General features: G+C 40.1%; 1 protein-coding gene across 5 annotated transcripts in view; it reads right to left on the bottom strand.

Moving 5' to 3' along the window:
• Positions 1-18,419, bottom strand: part of LOC136866431 (glutamate receptor ionotropic, kainate 2) — a 274,181-nt gene that overhangs the window by 113,274 nt on the left and 142,488 nt on the right. For 4 of the 5 annotated variants that reach the window (XM_067143358.2, XM_067143357.2, XM_067143356.2 and 1 more), the window contains 2 exons: positions 8,425-8,609; positions 2,044-2,201 (listed from right to left, as the gene is read on the bottom strand). In XM_067143358.2, coding sequence (XP_066999459.1) covers positions 2,044-2,201; positions 8,425-8,609 — 343 coding nt within the window. Of the gene's footprint in view, positions 1-2,043; positions 2,235-8,424; positions 8,610-18,419 lie in introns of those variants that run through there. The other variant, XM_067143359.2, reaches the window with a different exon arrangement.

The following is an 18,419-nucleotide window of genomic DNA, read 5'->3' on the forward strand; positions in this document are numbered from 1 at the left end:
GTAAATAATCTCTCTCCATGAATACTAAATTTCGACATTACAATACAGTTGTAAAACCCGAAGCAACTTATGCTAGTGAAACAGTCTTCAAGTTGAACACTAAATCAACAACAGATAAATTGCGGAAAGTACATAGAAGAACCATCAGGACAATCATCGATAAGAAACATCCGGTTGATGGACAATGGAGATTATTACCTAATGAAGTGATATATCGTGAAAACGAATCAATAATAGATACAATGCGGAAAAAAAGAATTCCTTTTTTTGGGGGGTCATATATTCAGACTGCCAGAAACCCAACTAGTGAAGCAGTTATTTAGTTACACCTGGAAAATCAAAACAAAGAACACTTGGTTTACAGAGTTCATAAATGATTTAGAAGAATTAAATTTGTCAATGTTCCATATTGAAGGCAGAGAAGATAAGATAATTCTTAGAAATAAACACTTGCGATTCAAATTCGTAACATTTGAACGAAGGAAGTACACCATTACCAACAACCAAAAGTGCAGTCAGGTTCGACAGAATGAAGAGGTTTTGGGAGCGGGAGAAGAAGCAGCTGACAAACTGACTCTATTTAATACTATTAGACTTTAATGTATATGACTGATAGACGTGCTCCAATGGGGGTGTAAACTGTGTAAAACAAATGTACGCCCTTGAAAGTTTTATTTGATGATTTCTTGGTAGTTTGCACGTCAGAGTCAATTTTCTGGTCTACCCTACAGGTCGCGCTCCCACTGTCTGCACAACAGTGTTCCGTGAAATGATACTGAGAACTATATGTAGACGGATTACGGATTCTATCGTCGAGGAACAGATTTTTCTCTGTGAACCTTTCTTACGTGCTAAAATGGAAACTATACATCGTATTATCTTCAAAATTCAGTGACATTGACCCAGAAGCTAGCTCGTTTATGTTCGATCAACACCAACAATGTGCACAATGGATTGACATAAATATATCTTAGATCTGGGGGTCATCCGAAAGTTTGTGTAACGAAATAGTGTCAATGTGTGGCGCGGTGTTACCTAGCAAGAGTACATTGAGAGCAGCTCAGACCATGGATCTTTATGTCATGGCCATCCCTCACTACTTCACATCACAGCCTGCACGGTTGCTGGGTGACATCGAGTCAGACATTTTACTGATGGTGGTGGCGGTGGTGGTGATTATTGTTTTAAGACAAGTACAACTTGGCAACCATTCTCCAAATACCACTAATCAGAGAGAAAAAAGGAAGGGAGCCGACACTTCGAAAAATGAAGGTATCGGCCAAAGAAAGACAAGGGCCAGGAAGGGCGTGAAAATGAAAGTCTCCCTAGCACTCGGAAACCTAATAGCGTCGGGGTCGGAAAAGAACAAGAGTTGACCAAGTGAGGTCAGATAGGATAGATGAAAGTGGGAAGCCTGGCACAAGTGTCGAAGCAATGCCAGGACTCAGTTAAGGGCCCCTTGGTCACTAGACCACGTTCCAAAGTTTGGAGCCACTGGAGCGCCTATTAGTCGCCTCTTACGACAGGCAGGGTGTACCGTGGTGTTATTCTACCACCCCCACCCACAAGGGGATATTTTACTGAAATAACATATTCATGACCATTTGAGTTTTGGAAGGGAACATGTAGATAAACATTTTTCTTTCTTTCTTCACTTATTTATGCTTTTATTTATTTATTTATTTATTTATTTATTTATTTATTTATTTATTTATTTATTTATTTATTCGAAATTAATTAATTCAGTCATTCACAAAAGTATAAGAGACAGCTACAATCAGCACTTCTCACTTGTATTGCCAACAGACGAATTAACGAACGTAATCATTGGTAACAAAATAAACAAGCATAACAGGAATCAACTATCGATATCAAAGGCAATGGGGGATTATCCTATGTTCCGATCGTAAACCGACATTTATAAAAGACATATTCTAAAATTTGCTATATAATCAGTTTTCTTTATATCTTTGATATTTTAAATATACTGGAGTGAAACGTTACGTTCCGTAAACAATTTGTAATTCTTGCAAGTAGACCAACCTGTAATCCTTGCCGGGGTCCAACTGCCTCACGATGATCGGATTGTCTCCCTTGTCACTGTTCTGAAGTACTCCTTGCAGCCTGATGAGAGCACTGTCGTCCTGGTACAGTACTGTGTATGATCGCCATTTCATCTGAAGAACCACCTCGGCCAGAGCCTGCGTTAGCATTCGATATTATAACGGTGCAAACTGAAAATTTCATTTCACTAAGTAACAAATATCTAAATAGATATTTTTGACATTTATGACATATTTTAAATTAGAAACTACTTGTCAGTTCCTTAGACAAATCTCAACAATATTTATGAATAATAATAATAATAATAATAATAATAATAATAATAATAATAATAGATGTATTCAAGGGTATAATTAAAGAGATAAAAAATCAACAGGATTCCTGGGAAAGACTCTATCATGACAATAAGGTATGCAGGCGAAAATATGGTTGAACAGGTGGAAGGACTTTTCGCTCAAATTTGGGGAAGAGAAAATATCCGAAAGGAAAGGAAGAGCACTCTGATTCACCCTTATAAAAAAAAGGGCGATAAAACAGATGTCAATTATTACAGAGGCATCACGGTCTGAATAGCTTAGGTAGAACAGCGCTGGTCTTCTGAGCTCAAGCTGGCAGGTTCAATCCTGGCTCAGTCCGATGGTATTTTAAGATGCTCAAATACGTCAGCCTCATGTCGGTAGATTTATTGGAACATCAAATAACTTCTGCGAAACAAAGTTTCGTCACCTCAATGTCTCCGAAAACCGTAAAAATAGTTAATGGAGCGTCAACCAATAAAATTATTATCTCGCTTCCTCCCATCGCGTACTATTATTGATGAAAGCACTTCAGACTAAGCTGCAGGCCCACTTGGGTAAACAGTTGGGGGAATACCAGGCAGAGTTCTGAGGGAGACATTCATGTCCAGATCAAATTTTCACCTTCATATCAATGATTACGATAAGGGCAATGTGGCAGGAAAGGGTGATTGTGACCTTTGTAAATTTCAAGAAGGCCTCTGATTCATTAGACGATGATACATTTATAAACATTTTTAGGGAGTTATAAGTTGATGATAAGTCTCTAGTTTTGATCCATCAGTCCCACACAGACACCTATTCACGGGGCTACATGACCACGATGTCTTCATTTATTGAACATTGAACATTACAGGCTGTTCGCCCCGATACATGTTCACAGTGCTAGAATACAAGAAAGAGAAAGAACCATAAATAAACTAAACTAAACAATTATAAACAGTTCTATAAGCACACCAACTAGTCTACTCAGCTGTCCCCTACATGGGCGGATGACCAGTCCACATGTAAGGGTCAACCCTGCAATAATATCAACTAACTTGGTGGTCCCTCACACGAGCGGTATACCAGTCTCCATGTAAGCCACCACCCTAGACTAATTCTACTAAGTTGCCCCTACTAATAACGAAAGGAACCAATAAAATAAACAAAAAGAAAAAACAGTATAAGCATAACTATACCAACTAAATCTACTGACGGCCTCTTACATGGGCGGATGACCATACCACATGAAAGAGACACGTATTCATAAGTTAAGTTCTTGGGCAAGCCTTCGGAAACGTTCAAAATTAAGACAGGGGGATGGCTTCTAGCTACAATTGTTCGATTGTGTTCTGGAGAAAGTCAACAGAGAATGAGCAAAAGAGTTTGGGACAAATGATATCCAAAGCCGAGGAAGAGTTGGCTGCAAAGACGCTGGTATCATATTTGATCGCCTGGTCTTTTCGGATGATGTAATGATCCATACAGACAGTCTCCCAACTACAGTGAAACAAATGGAAGAACTACAAGGCGTGCTGCTAAGACGGGCCTGAGGATCTTATTTGAAAAGTCTACGTACATGGACTCAGATAAAACGGACCCTATCCACAAGATTGAATCGGTGTATGGAAGTATCCGGAGGACTGAAAAAACGGATGTACCTCAGAGAGATCCTTACTCCCAATGCCAATGGAAAAAAATCTAGGAGAAAGAGCAAGGACGATGGAAATGGCTTTTAAACTGTGGCATGATACCTACAGATCCAGGTCGATCTCCTTCCAGGAAGAATTGTGGCACTACTGCAAAGTAGTCACAACAGTACATGCGTACATATGCGCAAAATTGTCAATGACTGTGAACTGGTGATGTTATAAACAAATGAGACAAATATTGTGACTGTAGTAGTTCTCCACTGTCGCCTTAGTAACTTTAAAAACTTTCTGTTCTTAACCTAAGCTGCTGATCGTTCGTTACCTCCAGCAACTAAGTTTGGACTGAAGCCTGTTCCCATGCCCCGGTCGTCGTTGATATGCAAGGGGCGAGGGGAATGCTCTAGGCAATAACTCTGTTCAGCGGAGAGGGGAGAGGATTTGCTGCTTGGTCATCTTACAATGTCTTTTTCTGTATTAGGGAGCAAAAACATGGTAATGATTTTGACGAATTTCTTTTTCAATTTGCTTTACATCGAACCGACACACTTATGGTGACGATGGGATAGGAAAGGGCTAGGAGTGGGAAGGAAGCCGCCGTGACCTTAATTAATGCACAGTCCCAGCATTTGCCTGGTGTGAAAATGAGAAACCATTTGATCCTATAAAAGTATGGAATTGAAATAAGGAATAGGCCTATCTAGTAAGACATTGTTTTTAGTAATAAACAATAACCAACTAAAATATCTTGAGTGACGAGAGCGCAGGCTGACGTGTAGCGTCAGAGTAGCCTCTTGTGGGACTGATTGAGCACTAATGATAAATTTTGAAATGTGTTCCGAAAATTAAGTAGCGCGAAGAGGGGGAAACTTTTAAGTGAGTGTGGCCGTTGAGAATGGTTCGCTTGCCTTTTTCGCAATGTGTAAAATTCTTGGATCTGTGTTGATGTCTTTGAAATGGTGTACGTTGGTGTATAAGTCTTCTCCGAAGGCTGAATGCCGATTGTATCTAACCTCTTTCTATCTGGCGTGAAAGTTATATTTTGTTTGGCCTAATCGTAATCGTGATCAATTCATCTTAGTATCGTTGTTCTTCAGGCTCTCTTTGACCTAGGACAATCCTTAACACGTTGGGTGCCACGTGCCGCCATATGGCGTCACGGTGGTCTTCAAATTTGAGATGGCGTGACGCCATATGGCGGCACACCGTTCTTGAAATCAGAGTTGGCGTGACGCCATATGGCGGCACAGTTGAGTTTCAGGCGATGCGCCGTAGATAATCAGCTGTGACATCTATGCGCGTAAAATTGGTACTACGTGAAGGGCGAACTTCAGGGTCTATTCCAGCTATGTATTTTTACTGTATGCCACCACATGGCGCCACAGTATTCTTCCGAAGCCACTGAGTGGCCTGTGGTCGTTGTCACAGGTGAAAGCCCGCCAGGCATTGTTTATTCCTCGTTTACGTACGTATTATCACTCAGTTTATATAGTTGTGCAAAAATATAAAAAAATGGAAGATATTGGTAATAATCTTACGAGGGAACACATACATGTGTTACACTCGGATTCGGTTGAAATTTGGTAGGAATATTCGTGGGAGACAGTAGAAAACTTGCTGTACCCAGCGCAAGTTTAAACGCCAAAATTGAACAAATAAATAGTCATAAAATTAGAAGTGCCGCGGGAGTATCGGGGTGTGGCGGAGAGGTAGGGAGGAGCGAAGCAGCGGACGTGAACCAACCGGGCTGCGTCGAGCTGCGCCAGCAGCCAGGTAGCGTAAGGTTAGCGCGTTCCCCTTAACTTTCCGATCAGATGTGCAAAACGTAAATATGAAAACAGCACATGAAACAAGTGTACAAAGGACGATGTTTGAACAACGATGCCAATAAGGTTTGAAAAATTGCAACGAGTAACAAGAACTCGGGCGAGCCGAGACGCATATTTTCAATGTTTAGAGTTATCAGAAAACTGTTATCAACAATATGTAATGTAATATAAGTACTTGTTTTGCATTTTATTAGGTTTTCATGAATATTGCGTTAATTTGAATTAGCAAATAAATATCTCGTATTTGAAATTCGTATTGCACATTCCATGTCAAAAAATTCTGTGACACCATATGGCGTCACGCTATATTTTATCTTTCCTAAAAATTGATGTGACACCATATGGCGTCACACATGACCATGGTATGGTGAGATAAAATTTACTTAGTACATCATATAAATATATCCCAAGATTATATAAACAGACTACAACGCGTACAATTGCTTTGGCACCAGCGGAATGCAATTCAAAAACAAGCCTGGCACCAGTGGAATAGTGTGCTACAATCGGCTCGGCACTCAACGTGTTAACTCTTGCAGATTAATTTTTCAATCTATATATACAGTATATAAAATAAGAGTTTTGTCTGTATATTGTTCAGAACTTAAAATAAAGTGTATATCTTTATCTGTCGTGTCCATAGTAAGAAGGAAATGCACTTTTTTCATTTTCCGTAATTTCTGTCTGTCTGTCTATATGTACGCGCATCACGAGAAAACGGCTGGAGAGAATTTAATGAAAATCGGTATGTAAAGTCGGGGTATAAGTAGTTACAGTCTAGGCTATAAGTAATTTTATTCGAGCAGAGTGAGATGGTAATTTAGGCGAAGCCTTAAACGAAATCCTCAAATATTTATGTAATTGGTGGTCCTGTCGATAAATACCTACCGAGCTCGATAGCTGCAGTCGCTTAAGTGCGGCCAGTATCCGTATTCGGGAGATAGTGGATTCGAACCCCACTGTCGGTAGCCCTGAAGACTGTTTTTCGTGGTTTCCCATTTTTACACCAGGCAAATGCTACGGCTGTACTTTAATTAAGGCCACAGCCGCTTCCTTCCCACTCCTAGCCCTTTCCTCTCCCATCGTCGCCATAAGACCTATCTGCATCGGTGCGACGTAAACTTGCAAAATAAAAATGAAAATAAATACTACATAACTAAAGTTATATAGAATTAAATATCCGATCATTTATGTCTTATACATTTTTACCGTACCGGCTATGATAGCAGCGATATTCATGTACTTGGATTTTTGTTTTTAAGTCCATATCAGCGCCGAGTCAGGAGAAAATGCGTAAATTGATTTGAATGAACATCGGTGCGTAAATTCAGCGAATAAGGAACTACAGTCTACGCTAAAAAATAATTTTTATTTGATGCCCTAATATCACAGAGGCGGCAGAGAAATTAATGTAAAGGCCTACAATATAGAACGCTCATAAAATTGATCAACAATAACATTATATTGACCATTGTTTGTTGCGATGTGCTTTGTGCCTTTTGTTGTCACTCATCTCCGATAGATGGGATTACTGCTGCGTACCGAGTAAAATAGCCTACCTGAATATTGTCGGGAAGTAGCTGGGGAGTTAGATATTTTTAAGCACAGCATTCCTCTGGTTCATAAATTATCTGCTTATAGAATTCCAGCCATTCAATCCCTAGTCTGAGACATTTATTTGATTGAGCAGTGTGCATATTTAACGGAATAATGGCAGAAGATTGTTCGCGGCTGTCTTCAGCCTGGTCTATCCAGCACTGTAACTTTGGACTGATAGATTGGCAGCGTAGTACTGTTCATTAATAGTGAGAAAATTTGCGGTTTTTCATTTGATCGAGTATTTTGTATGTTAACATTGCTTTTATCGGTGCATTCCTACGGACGTCATTGTAATATCCTATGTTGACTTAAGTTGGGAAAACAAAGGCAGTTTTTCTGAGAATTCCGTAGCGAAGCACGGGTAAATCAGCTTCGCCATAAGACCTATCTATTTAAGGGTCATTCCTATTCAGGTGAACGAAGCATTTTCTTTTACGTTGTTTGATTTGGATGCATAAATGTTGGGTATCTGCTATGGCATTCGGTAGGCAAGAGATCTGATAAATATATAGACAGGCTGCATACATTTGTCTTGTTCATTCAATACTACCAATGCGTACGTCCGCTAAAGGAAGTTTAAGGGATTTCCTGCCGGCAATATCAGGAACATGTCAATGGACGACATGGACGTAAGAAGACTAAATGTGAAGGCATACAATATAGAAAGCTCATAAAATTGATCAACAATAACATTACATTGACCATTGTTTGTTGCGATGTTCTTTGTGTCTTTTGTTGTCAATCATCTCCGATAGAGTGATCTGGACGACAATTTCTAATTGTAATTAAAATATTTCTTGTTTATTCCTTTAACTTTGTGTGACTCTCCACATTCTGCATAAATTAGTGAATGTATTTTTGTGTTATATAGTGTATTTATTTAGTTTGCTTTAATTCAAACACTTAAGTCTTAAAGTGATAATAAATGACTAGAAATTCGCTAACCCCTTGACACACTACACAAGTAAATAAATAAATCTCTATGTTTCTCAGAACAAAACTTACCTGTGAAAAGACCTCAGCATCAGGGTACAGGTTGTTGGTGTGCTGGGTAATGACAGCGTTAGGCTCCCAGATAGTGATTACGTGAGGAATTTCTAGCTTTTCACATATGGACCGTACGATGCCCGTACTCGATGCAGACTGTGGACCAAATACTCCTGCCAAGCCTTTCGCCGCCAGATCACAAGCTGTAGATTAGTAAATATAGGAGTTTGAAATATAGTATAATATGACCACTCTCAAAAACTGAAATCTATAAAATATTTAGTCTACTCATCCAGAATTGAGCTTCAATATGCATATCATTTAAAAATCACGTAATAAACTAGGGGTTTATAGGAAGACTAAAAGAGTTTTTTCAATTTTTCTTTTACACTATTTCATACACTGACTGACAGCAAATGCAACACCAAGAAGGAGTGGTCAGAACTTTATGCCAATTGCAGGGTAGACTGACGTCACTGAGGTATGCTCATGATGTGAAATGCGTCGCTGTGCTGCGCACGTAGCGAACGATAAATGGGACACGGCGTTGGCGAATGGCCCACTTCGTACCGTGATTTCTCAGCCGACAGTCATTGTAGAACGTGTTGTCGTGTGCCACAGGACACGTGTATAGCTAAGAATGCCAGGCCGCCGTCAACGGAGGCATTTCCAGCAGACAGACGACTTTACGAGGGGTATGGTGATCGGGCTGAGAAGGGCAGGTTGGTCGCTTCGTCAAATCGCAGCCGATACCCATAGGGATGTGTCCACGGTGCAGCGCCTGTGGCGAAGATGGTTGGCGCAGGGACATGTGGCACGTGCGAGGGGTCCAGGTGCAGCCCGAATGACGTCAGCACGCGAGGATCGGCGCATCCGCCGCCAAGCGGTGGCAGCCCCGCACGCCACGTCAACCGCCATTCTTCAGCATGTGCAAGACACCCTGGCTTTTCCAATATCGACCAGAACAATTTCCCGTCGATTGGTTGAAGGAGGCCTGCACTCCCGGCGTCCGCTCAGAAGACTACCATTGACTCCACAGCATAGACGTGCACGCCTGGCATGGTGCCGGGCTAGAGCGACTTGGATGAGGGAATGGCGGAACGTCGTGTTCTCCGATGAGTCACGCTTCTGTTCTGTCAGTGATAGTCACCGCAGACAAGTGTGGCGTCGGCGTGTAGAAAGGTCAAATCCGGCAGTAACTGTGGAGCGCCCTACCGCTAGACAACGCGGCATCATGGTTTGGGGCGCTGTTGCGTATGATTCCACGTCACCTCTAGTGCGTATTCAAGGCACGTTAAATGCCCACCGCTACGTGCAGCATGTGCTGCGGCCGGTGGCACTCCCGTACCTTCAGGGGCTGCCCAATGCTCTGTTTCAGCAGGATAATGCCCGCCCACACACTGCTCGCATCTCCCAACAGGCTCTACGAGGTGTACAGATGCTTCCGTGGCCAGCGTACTCTCCGGATCTCTCAACAATCGAACACGTGTGGGATCTCATTGGACGCCGTTTGCAAACTCTGCCCCAGCCTCGTACGGACGACCAACTGTGGCAAATGGTTGACAGAGAATGGAGAACCATCCCTCAGGACACCATCCGCACTCTTATTGACTCTGTACCTCGACGTGTTTCTGCGTGCATCGCCGCTCGCGGTGGTCCTACATCCTACTGAGTCGATGGCGTGCGCATTGTGTAACCTGCATATCGGTTTGAAATAAACATCAATTATTCGTCCGTGCCGTCTCTGTTTTTTCCCCAACTTTCATCCTTTTCGAACCACTCCTTCTTGGTGTTGCATTTGCTCTGTCAGTCAGTGTATTTAGAGTACTCATTTAAGCGCAGGTTTGCTATGCATATAATTTAAAGTCACTGAATAAACTGGGGGGAGAGGGGGATATAAGGAGAACAGGAGAGTATTTTTCTATTTAATCTTATACTATTGATTTGATTACATCTCCACCAAACTTCATATTTAGAGTCTACTCATCCAGGAGCAGGTTTCTTTATGCATACCATTTAAGAATCTCTGAATAGACTAAAAGTATATAAGAAGACCAGAAGAGATTTATTTTCCATTCTCTTACACTATTGATTATATCTCCACCAAACTTCATATTTAGAGTTTACTCATCCAGGAACGGGTTTCAATATTCATATCATTTAAACATCGCTAAATAGACTGGGGGTTTACACGAGGACAAGAAGAGTTTTTCAATTTTCTCTTACATTATTGATTATATGTACAATCTGTGGACTATATACGAAACCCCCTTCATTTAAAATAATGTATGTTATGAACATAATTTGGCTTATTCATAAAATGACGGAGAAAATTACTATTTTCTACGGGCTTCATGCTCTGCAGCCGGCGACAGACACCCTCGCAGACGTACAATTATTTCAAGAATCCGTAACAGGAGAAAATCAGGTGATGCATCATATTTCTCTCGGCTTTAAAATTACCCCCCACCTAATGTATCTGAACACCGAAGTAACACGAGACAGAACTTTTCCCTTTGGTGTCAGTGGGTCTGTATCTCTGTCTGTCTGGTTATCTATCTGTTTTTATATTCCTAAAAGTGTAAGACTGTTGGACTTATTTCAACCAAACTACGTATTTGGATTGTACTCACTCAGGATTGTGTTATCAGGTGCATATGATGTCATGGTAATCTCATCAAGTTGGTATTTATAGGAAGATTATTCTCGGATATTTTCGTTAACATTTGGTATATCAAAATACAGTATACAACAAACCTTTAAGAATATGTCATTTCCGTTCCTTTATGCCATGTACGTATTTATCGTACGACGGACAATAACGCAGATGATTACAAAATTTAGGACATTTCGTTCATGTCGCTTCAAGGTGGGGAACGGGAAAAACTAAAGAGACATTTTACTCTTTTCGATGGAACAGATATTAAAGGAGGTATCATCAATATCAGACCGCCACGCCAAATGTGCAACTTGAGAACCACGGAGAATCTCGCACAACTTAGGACCAGAAACTGTGCCGTACAATAAATTCGGAAATCGCCATCATTCTCCCTCGACTTTGTTCAGCTTCATCATATTTCACGTTACTGCCACGCGCTTTCGTACGAAAATATAATTTTAACATGTCGCATTAAACGTGTGAATAGAGCTGTGTTACTTCGCATAAATTCCTGAAGGTAACATGTAATCCACTGAAAATTCCCATGCGAAGAACGGGTACAAATGCTAGTATAAAATAATTTTATAAACTTGCTATCTACATTACAATCGATATTTTGCTATGTAGGGACCTAATCTCAGTATAGCTGCCTCTGTGGATCTGTGGTAGAGTGTCGGCCTCCGGATCTCAAGATAGCGGGTTCAAACCCGGCAGAGGTAGTCGGATTTTTGAAGGGCGGAAGAAAGTCCCGTACGATGTCGGCATGTAAAAGGTCTCTGGTGATACATTTGGTATTTATCCGACAAGATTAATTAAATCTCAGCCACAGACGCCCAAGAGAGGTCCGATTTACTCTGTCTGCCATCTAGCGGACCTAGAGCAAAACGGAACGTCGAAATCGACGAGCAGACAGCCAGATGGCGTAAAATTGAAATGTCTGCACACGGTATCTGGGGCCATAAGATTATTACTATTATTATTATTATTATTATTATTATTATTATTATTATTATTATTATTATTATTATTATTATTATTATTATTACCTCAGTATATTCTTGTTGAAAGTCTCCTAACAAAGATGGATACTAAATAAAATGTAATTTTTTAAATATAAATTTCTACAGACATGCTATAATTTGAATCTATAATTCTGATTGAATCCATTTCTGTACGCGATCCTATATATCGTTCTTTAGTCCACAGAGACTTCGTGAACAGTATTTTGAAATGTTGCCATGTACCACACTATCAATCAAGCATTTAGCAACAAGAAATAAATGTAATTAATAAAATGCTATGCGGCAAGTATGATATGAAAATATATCATGTATCTACTTGAAACAGCATTTCCTTGTTGCATGAAATATTTTCTGATTTTCTTTAATACACACATGTATAATACGAGGACGGTTTGAAAAGTTCTCTGAATCACCGCTAGATATCAGTGCTAAAGCAACGAGTTTTCCGCGCAATAATCACACATCCTTTGTGAGTGAACACGTGGCGCGTCAGTGCTCTAGCTGCAGGAGTGTGGTAGTGACGACTCTTTGTTATTGTTCCCGCGTAGTAATTTGTGACAATTGGAAAAAACTGAGATTTGAGCAGTGATTAAATACTTTGTAAAGAAAGGTATGAAAGCAAAGGAAATTCATGCCGACTTTCAGAACACACTGGGGGACTCTGCTCCTTCATTTTCAACTGTTGCCAAGTGGACCAGCGAGTTTAAATTTGGTCGGGAGAGCTTGGATGATGATCCGCGTAGTGGACGGCCAAAAAGTGTTACGACCCCAGAATTTATCGCAAACGTGCATAAAATGGTCATGGAGGATCGTCGACTGAAAGTGCGGGAGATTGCTGAAGCTGTAGGGATGTCTTCTGAACGGGTATATTATATTTTAATCGAAGAATTGGATATGAAACAGTTATCCGCAAGATGGGTGCCGCCGCTCTTGACATTGGACAATAAACGCACCAGACTGGAAATGTCCGAACAAAGTCTAGCCCGTTTTCAGTGCAACCAACAAGATTTCTTGCGCCGGTTTGTGACTACAGATGAAACTTGGGTCCACTACTATACCCCAGAGACAAAGCAGCAGTCAAAGCAGTGGAAGCATGCTGATTCACCACCACCAAATAAAGCAAAGGCAGTGCGTTCGGCCGGAAAGGTCATGGCCTCAGTTTTCTGGGATGCAAAAGGCATTCTGCTGATAGATTATCTTCCTACTGGCCGAATAATTACGGGGTAATACTATGCAAACCTCCTAGACCAACTACAGGAAAAGATATGCGAAACAAGGCCTGGTTTGGCAAGGAAAAATGTCATCTTTCATCAGGACAACGCTCCCCGCACACAAGTGTTATTGCCATGGTAAAACTTCATGAACTGGGGTACGAATTGTTGCCACATCCACCTTATTCACCTGATTTGGCACCAACAGACTTTCATCTATTCCCAAAGCTGAAAATTTTCCTCGGTGGACGGAGATTTTCTACAAGGGAAGAACTGACAGCCGAATTGGAGAGGTATTTTGCAGGCCTGGAGGAATCTCATTTTTGAAATGGGATCAAAGGCATTGGAACATCGCTGGACCAAATGCATTAGTCTACAGGGAGACCATGTTGAAAAATAAAATTAGCTCCACCGAGGTAAGATACTTAATTCTAGTACATTCCGAGAACTTTTAAAAGCACCTACGTACGTATGTCAAATGTTGTATTACCTCAAATTGTAACATTTTTGAATTTGTGTGTATTCAGAAGATTATCTACCTGGCAGCCAACGTGCATTTTGTACTTTGTACGATCACACTACACAGGGAGCTGATATACTCGAAGTTATTATTTCTTAAACTAATCACCAATGAATCATCTAAAGTCCGAATAGATAGCGTAAAGGAAACAGAAACGTTACAGGTGTTCTGGGAAGAGCCTTTAAAAATGTAATACACATTGACAACAATAAAACAATAAAAATGACCTCCTGGAGTGGGAGTGAGGTGGACTCAAGAAAGGAAAGAAATCTACAGTGCAAAGATACTGGGCTAAGAAGAAAGCTCACCACAGTTAGGAATCACGTGGTCCAAGGGTCCTCAACTAAAGAAGAACCTTCTGACTCTAAATGAGAATAAGATCTATTTCATTGTATTTTCAAGCAGTAAAACATTGTAACCCCAAGATCATTTAAGTATCAAAATCCACGTAGCGAACGTTCAAACGATGATTGCAGTTGCAACGTAGTGGGTAAAACAGCTCATATTAAATAGATATATTGACCGAAAACAATCTGAAAAGAAATTATCATGCCTAAAAAATAGAGAAACGGCTATAAGCTTTACTACACCATGTATAACATATTCTACCGGCTTAGACGAATTTTATCTCTCAAGATTATACTTGGTATTTATTACACACTTACAATTTTATTCTACAACATGGAACTGTCGGATAGAATGGTGCACGAGGCAAGTATATAACTATTCTCTCAATCACACATAAGCAGATACTGAAATCTATGTATAGAAAGTAAAATAAAAAATCTCTGATAATATTTTCACTTTTTTTTTTACAATTGGCTTTACGTCACACCGACACATATAGGTTTTATGGCAACGATGGGATAGGAAAGAGCTAGGAGTGGGAAAGAAGTGGCCGTAGCCTTAATTAAGGTACAGCCGCAGCATTTGCCTGGTGTGAAAATGGGAAACTATGAAAAACCATCTTCAGGACTGCCGACATTGGGGTCCGAACCCACTATCTCCCGAATGCTGCACGCCCCTAACCGCACGGCTAACTCGCCCGGTCATTTTCAATTTAGCTCTGGACTTAAGCAAGGGGCAGATATACACAGAATGACTACCACAGGTTCCAGGGCGAGGAAAATGAATGCGATGACACTGGACTACAAGTAAGACCTGCATTACCAGTCCCAACTGGAAACATTTATTGGACAGAGGCATACAACATATCTAGGACCACGTGTTTTTAATACTCTACCCCCAGAAATATTAAAGAAGAGGTATGGACTACAGCCAAAAATAAAATTTAAAGGAAGCCTAAATGCCAGACTTCTTCAAACAAATTTGAGTAAAACAATCACCTCAGATAACTCCTTCCAAACCGTTATTGGCTATTAGAATAACTCCACGTCAAAACAATGATGTTACCACTCTTATAACTGTAGTACCTAGGTTGTACAAAATAAAACCAATTATTTCCTTGTGCATAATAAGTATTGCCTACATTGATATACTGTTTTATCATATAAAATATTTTTTCATCGCTATTACCTAAAAATATAATTTTATTCACACTGGTGAGCATCAAAGGAATGTAGTTTTGGGAACAGTTAAAAAAAATGAAACATACATTAATAAAATTAATAAAAAAGTGGCCGAATGATAACGCTCTGACTCTAAATGAAAATAATATCTATTTCATTGGCTTGTGTAAATAATACGTTTCTTTTCCAGAGTGTTGAAAATGACATGGGCTACAAATTCTTACCCTAGAGAGCTTCGAAACTTCAAAATAAAAGTTTATTAACCGTTAACAAAAAATAATATAAATGGTACTGTTGAAAATATTTTTCTACTATATTTCTGGAATACGAGATTGACTTGTGCTGGAAATATTGTATTCATCTAGACATATATTGAGATGATGAAAGGTTTACATACCGTTGCCTGGAGACCACTAAAACTTACAACTGACCCTTTCTGGGAACGTATCTAAGTGTGTTCCATACAACTAGGCAAGTTCAATTCATTTTTTCATAACCTTTAAAAGATTATTGTTTGAATGAACGGTGTCATTTATTACTACTCATTCGAGATAAAACACTTATTTGCCACGTTTTAATGACTATTTTAATCGTAATGTCGTCATGATCGAAGCATGTGCTATATAAATGCCCACACACGTTTGCTTATATGGGACTCACTGAAATATGTGTATTTTTTTGAAAATATTAGATTGTGAGTATTGTGAATTTAAAACTTGAAATGGAATAAAAAACGATGAAGCTTGAATTTTCACGTGAATTTTACTTTATATTGATGATTTTAGGTCGTGTAGTGATCATTACGTTCTTGACATAGAGGTATTCAGTTCCGCGCTAGTGTGGTAGGCTACATCACGACCGGGAATAGAACCTGGCAAGGAAGGGGTTCCTTGTCATTATAGCTCTCTACCAAGCATCTAAATGGCATGTGCGTACTGTTACTACACGATCCAACAGCTGAAAACTTCCAAATGAAGTGGACTTGGGTACGTAAATGATCCACTATGCGAGTCTAACTTACATTACGAGGGAAAGTTTCTAATATATATTCATTGCTGTTCAACCCTTCCTTTAGGATTCATTGAATGACTTACAAAGCATAAGGGTACCAGGACAAGCTAATTAGATACCATCCGTGGGGATCCTGATCAATAAAGGCTGAAGAACATAAGATTTTTCACCTTAAAATCAATCAAAATAAGCACTATTATCGCCAGTAAACTTATTGCAATGACGACTGAATGATATTTCTATGTCAGCGATAATCATCCTGAAGACGAAGTGGGTGGTTGTAAGTAGTGGTGTTCAGGGTAGTTTCAAAGTAGGAAAAGACCGTATCGCGAGAGTGGAAACATTTAAATATCTGGGATGTCACATTAATGATGCCTGGGATCTTGCTCCTGAGATCCGATGAAGAATTAAGTAGCCCAAAACTTCTTTTCAAAAACTTCGAAAACTTTTAACAAGCCGTGACCTTCCTATTACACTACAGATGAGGCGTTGATACGATATGCAAGAGACTGCAACGTTTGAAATGTGGACGTACCGAAGGATGCTGAAGATATCTTGGACAGCTAAAATGACCAGTATAGAAGTTGTGCACCGTATGAACAAGGATCCAGAAATTCTCACTACCATCAAGAGAAGGAAACTAGAATACTTTGGTTATATGATGCGAAGCAGTAAATACCACCATGTCATCAAACTTAATGGGAAACTTGGTTCGGGGCGAAGTCGGACATCGTGGTTCGGAAAGTTGAGCTAGTGATTTGGGGGGAAGAAGCTTACTCTGTTCAGAACAACTATCAACAAACAGCAGAACATGCTACTGATCGCCAATATTCTGTGAGGATATGGCATATGAAAAAGAAGATAATCATCGTCTATGGACTTATATATCTAATTACTGTATATGAAATCCTCTTTCTGCACGTGCTTCTGGAATATCAACATGAGAGTTGGTTTTTACACCAGATGAGAGGTTCAGCTTAATGTTTGTCTGTTTGTGTGTTATAGCATCACAGACGAAGGGATTGGTGGCTTTTGATGAATCTTAGTGTATAAGTTTAGGATATCGGCTAGTGCAGGAATGACAAATCTATGACATGCGTGCCACTAGGCGACACGCGAATATAACTTCTACCGGCCGAGTTGGTCGTGCGGTTAGGGGCGCGCAGCTGTGAGCTTGCATCCGGGAGATAGTGGGTTCGAACCCCACTATCGGTAGCCCTGGAGATCGTTTTCCGTGGTTTCCTATGTTCACACCAGGCAAATGCTGGGTCTGTATCTTAATTAAGGCCATGGTCGCTTCCTTCCCACTCCTAGTCTTAGGCTTTCCTATCCCATCGTCGTCATAAGACCTATCTGTGTCGGTGCGACTTAAAACAACTTGTAAAAAAACACGACTTCTGTGGCACGCCACATAACATATAGTCCGCAGCATATCAAAATGTTCTGGAGAAGAAATGGGCTCAATGTATATTTGCACAAATTCAGAGAGGATTTATACTCAGAATAATACCGAGGTTATAGAACAATATCCACAGATGCTGCTCTTATTATAGCTGGTGTAGAACCTTTGTTTCTGAAAGCCATAGCCAAAGCTGAATTGACTAACATTAAGAAAGGAAGACAATGCAATAAGGTAATACAAGAATATGATATTGAGCAAAAAGTAAATATCCTTGAATGTGGTCATCCAGCATATAATTATGATTATGTTATAACTGAATGTTTTCTCTCACATGAGGTACATGTTTACACAGACGTCTCAAGAACACCCAAAGAGCATTGTACTAATCTAGTAGGAAGTGCCTTTGTTGTGTACAAAGATGAAGCAGAAATATGTTTTAAGTGTTCCATTTTTCAAGCAGAACTTCTTGCTATAAAATGAGCAGTTCCGTGGATAAAAGAAAGTAAGTTTAGTGCATGTATATACAGGGTGAAGCGTAATTCGCGCACTCGGGCGTCGCAGCGCGACTCCTCACATGCCAGCAATAAAAAAATGTCTCTTACAAAATTTCGTCTTGCGAGTATATCCGGCAGAAAAACGACGTTGAAGAGTAACAATCT

This window comes from Anabrus simplex, chromosome 3 (genome assembly GCF_040414725.1).
Source record: "Anabrus simplex isolate iqAnaSimp1 chromosome 3, ASM4041472v1, whole genome shotgun sequence".
In the NCBI taxonomy this organism is placed as follows: Eukaryota; Metazoa; Arthropoda; class Insecta; order Orthoptera; family Tettigoniidae; genus Anabrus; species Anabrus simplex.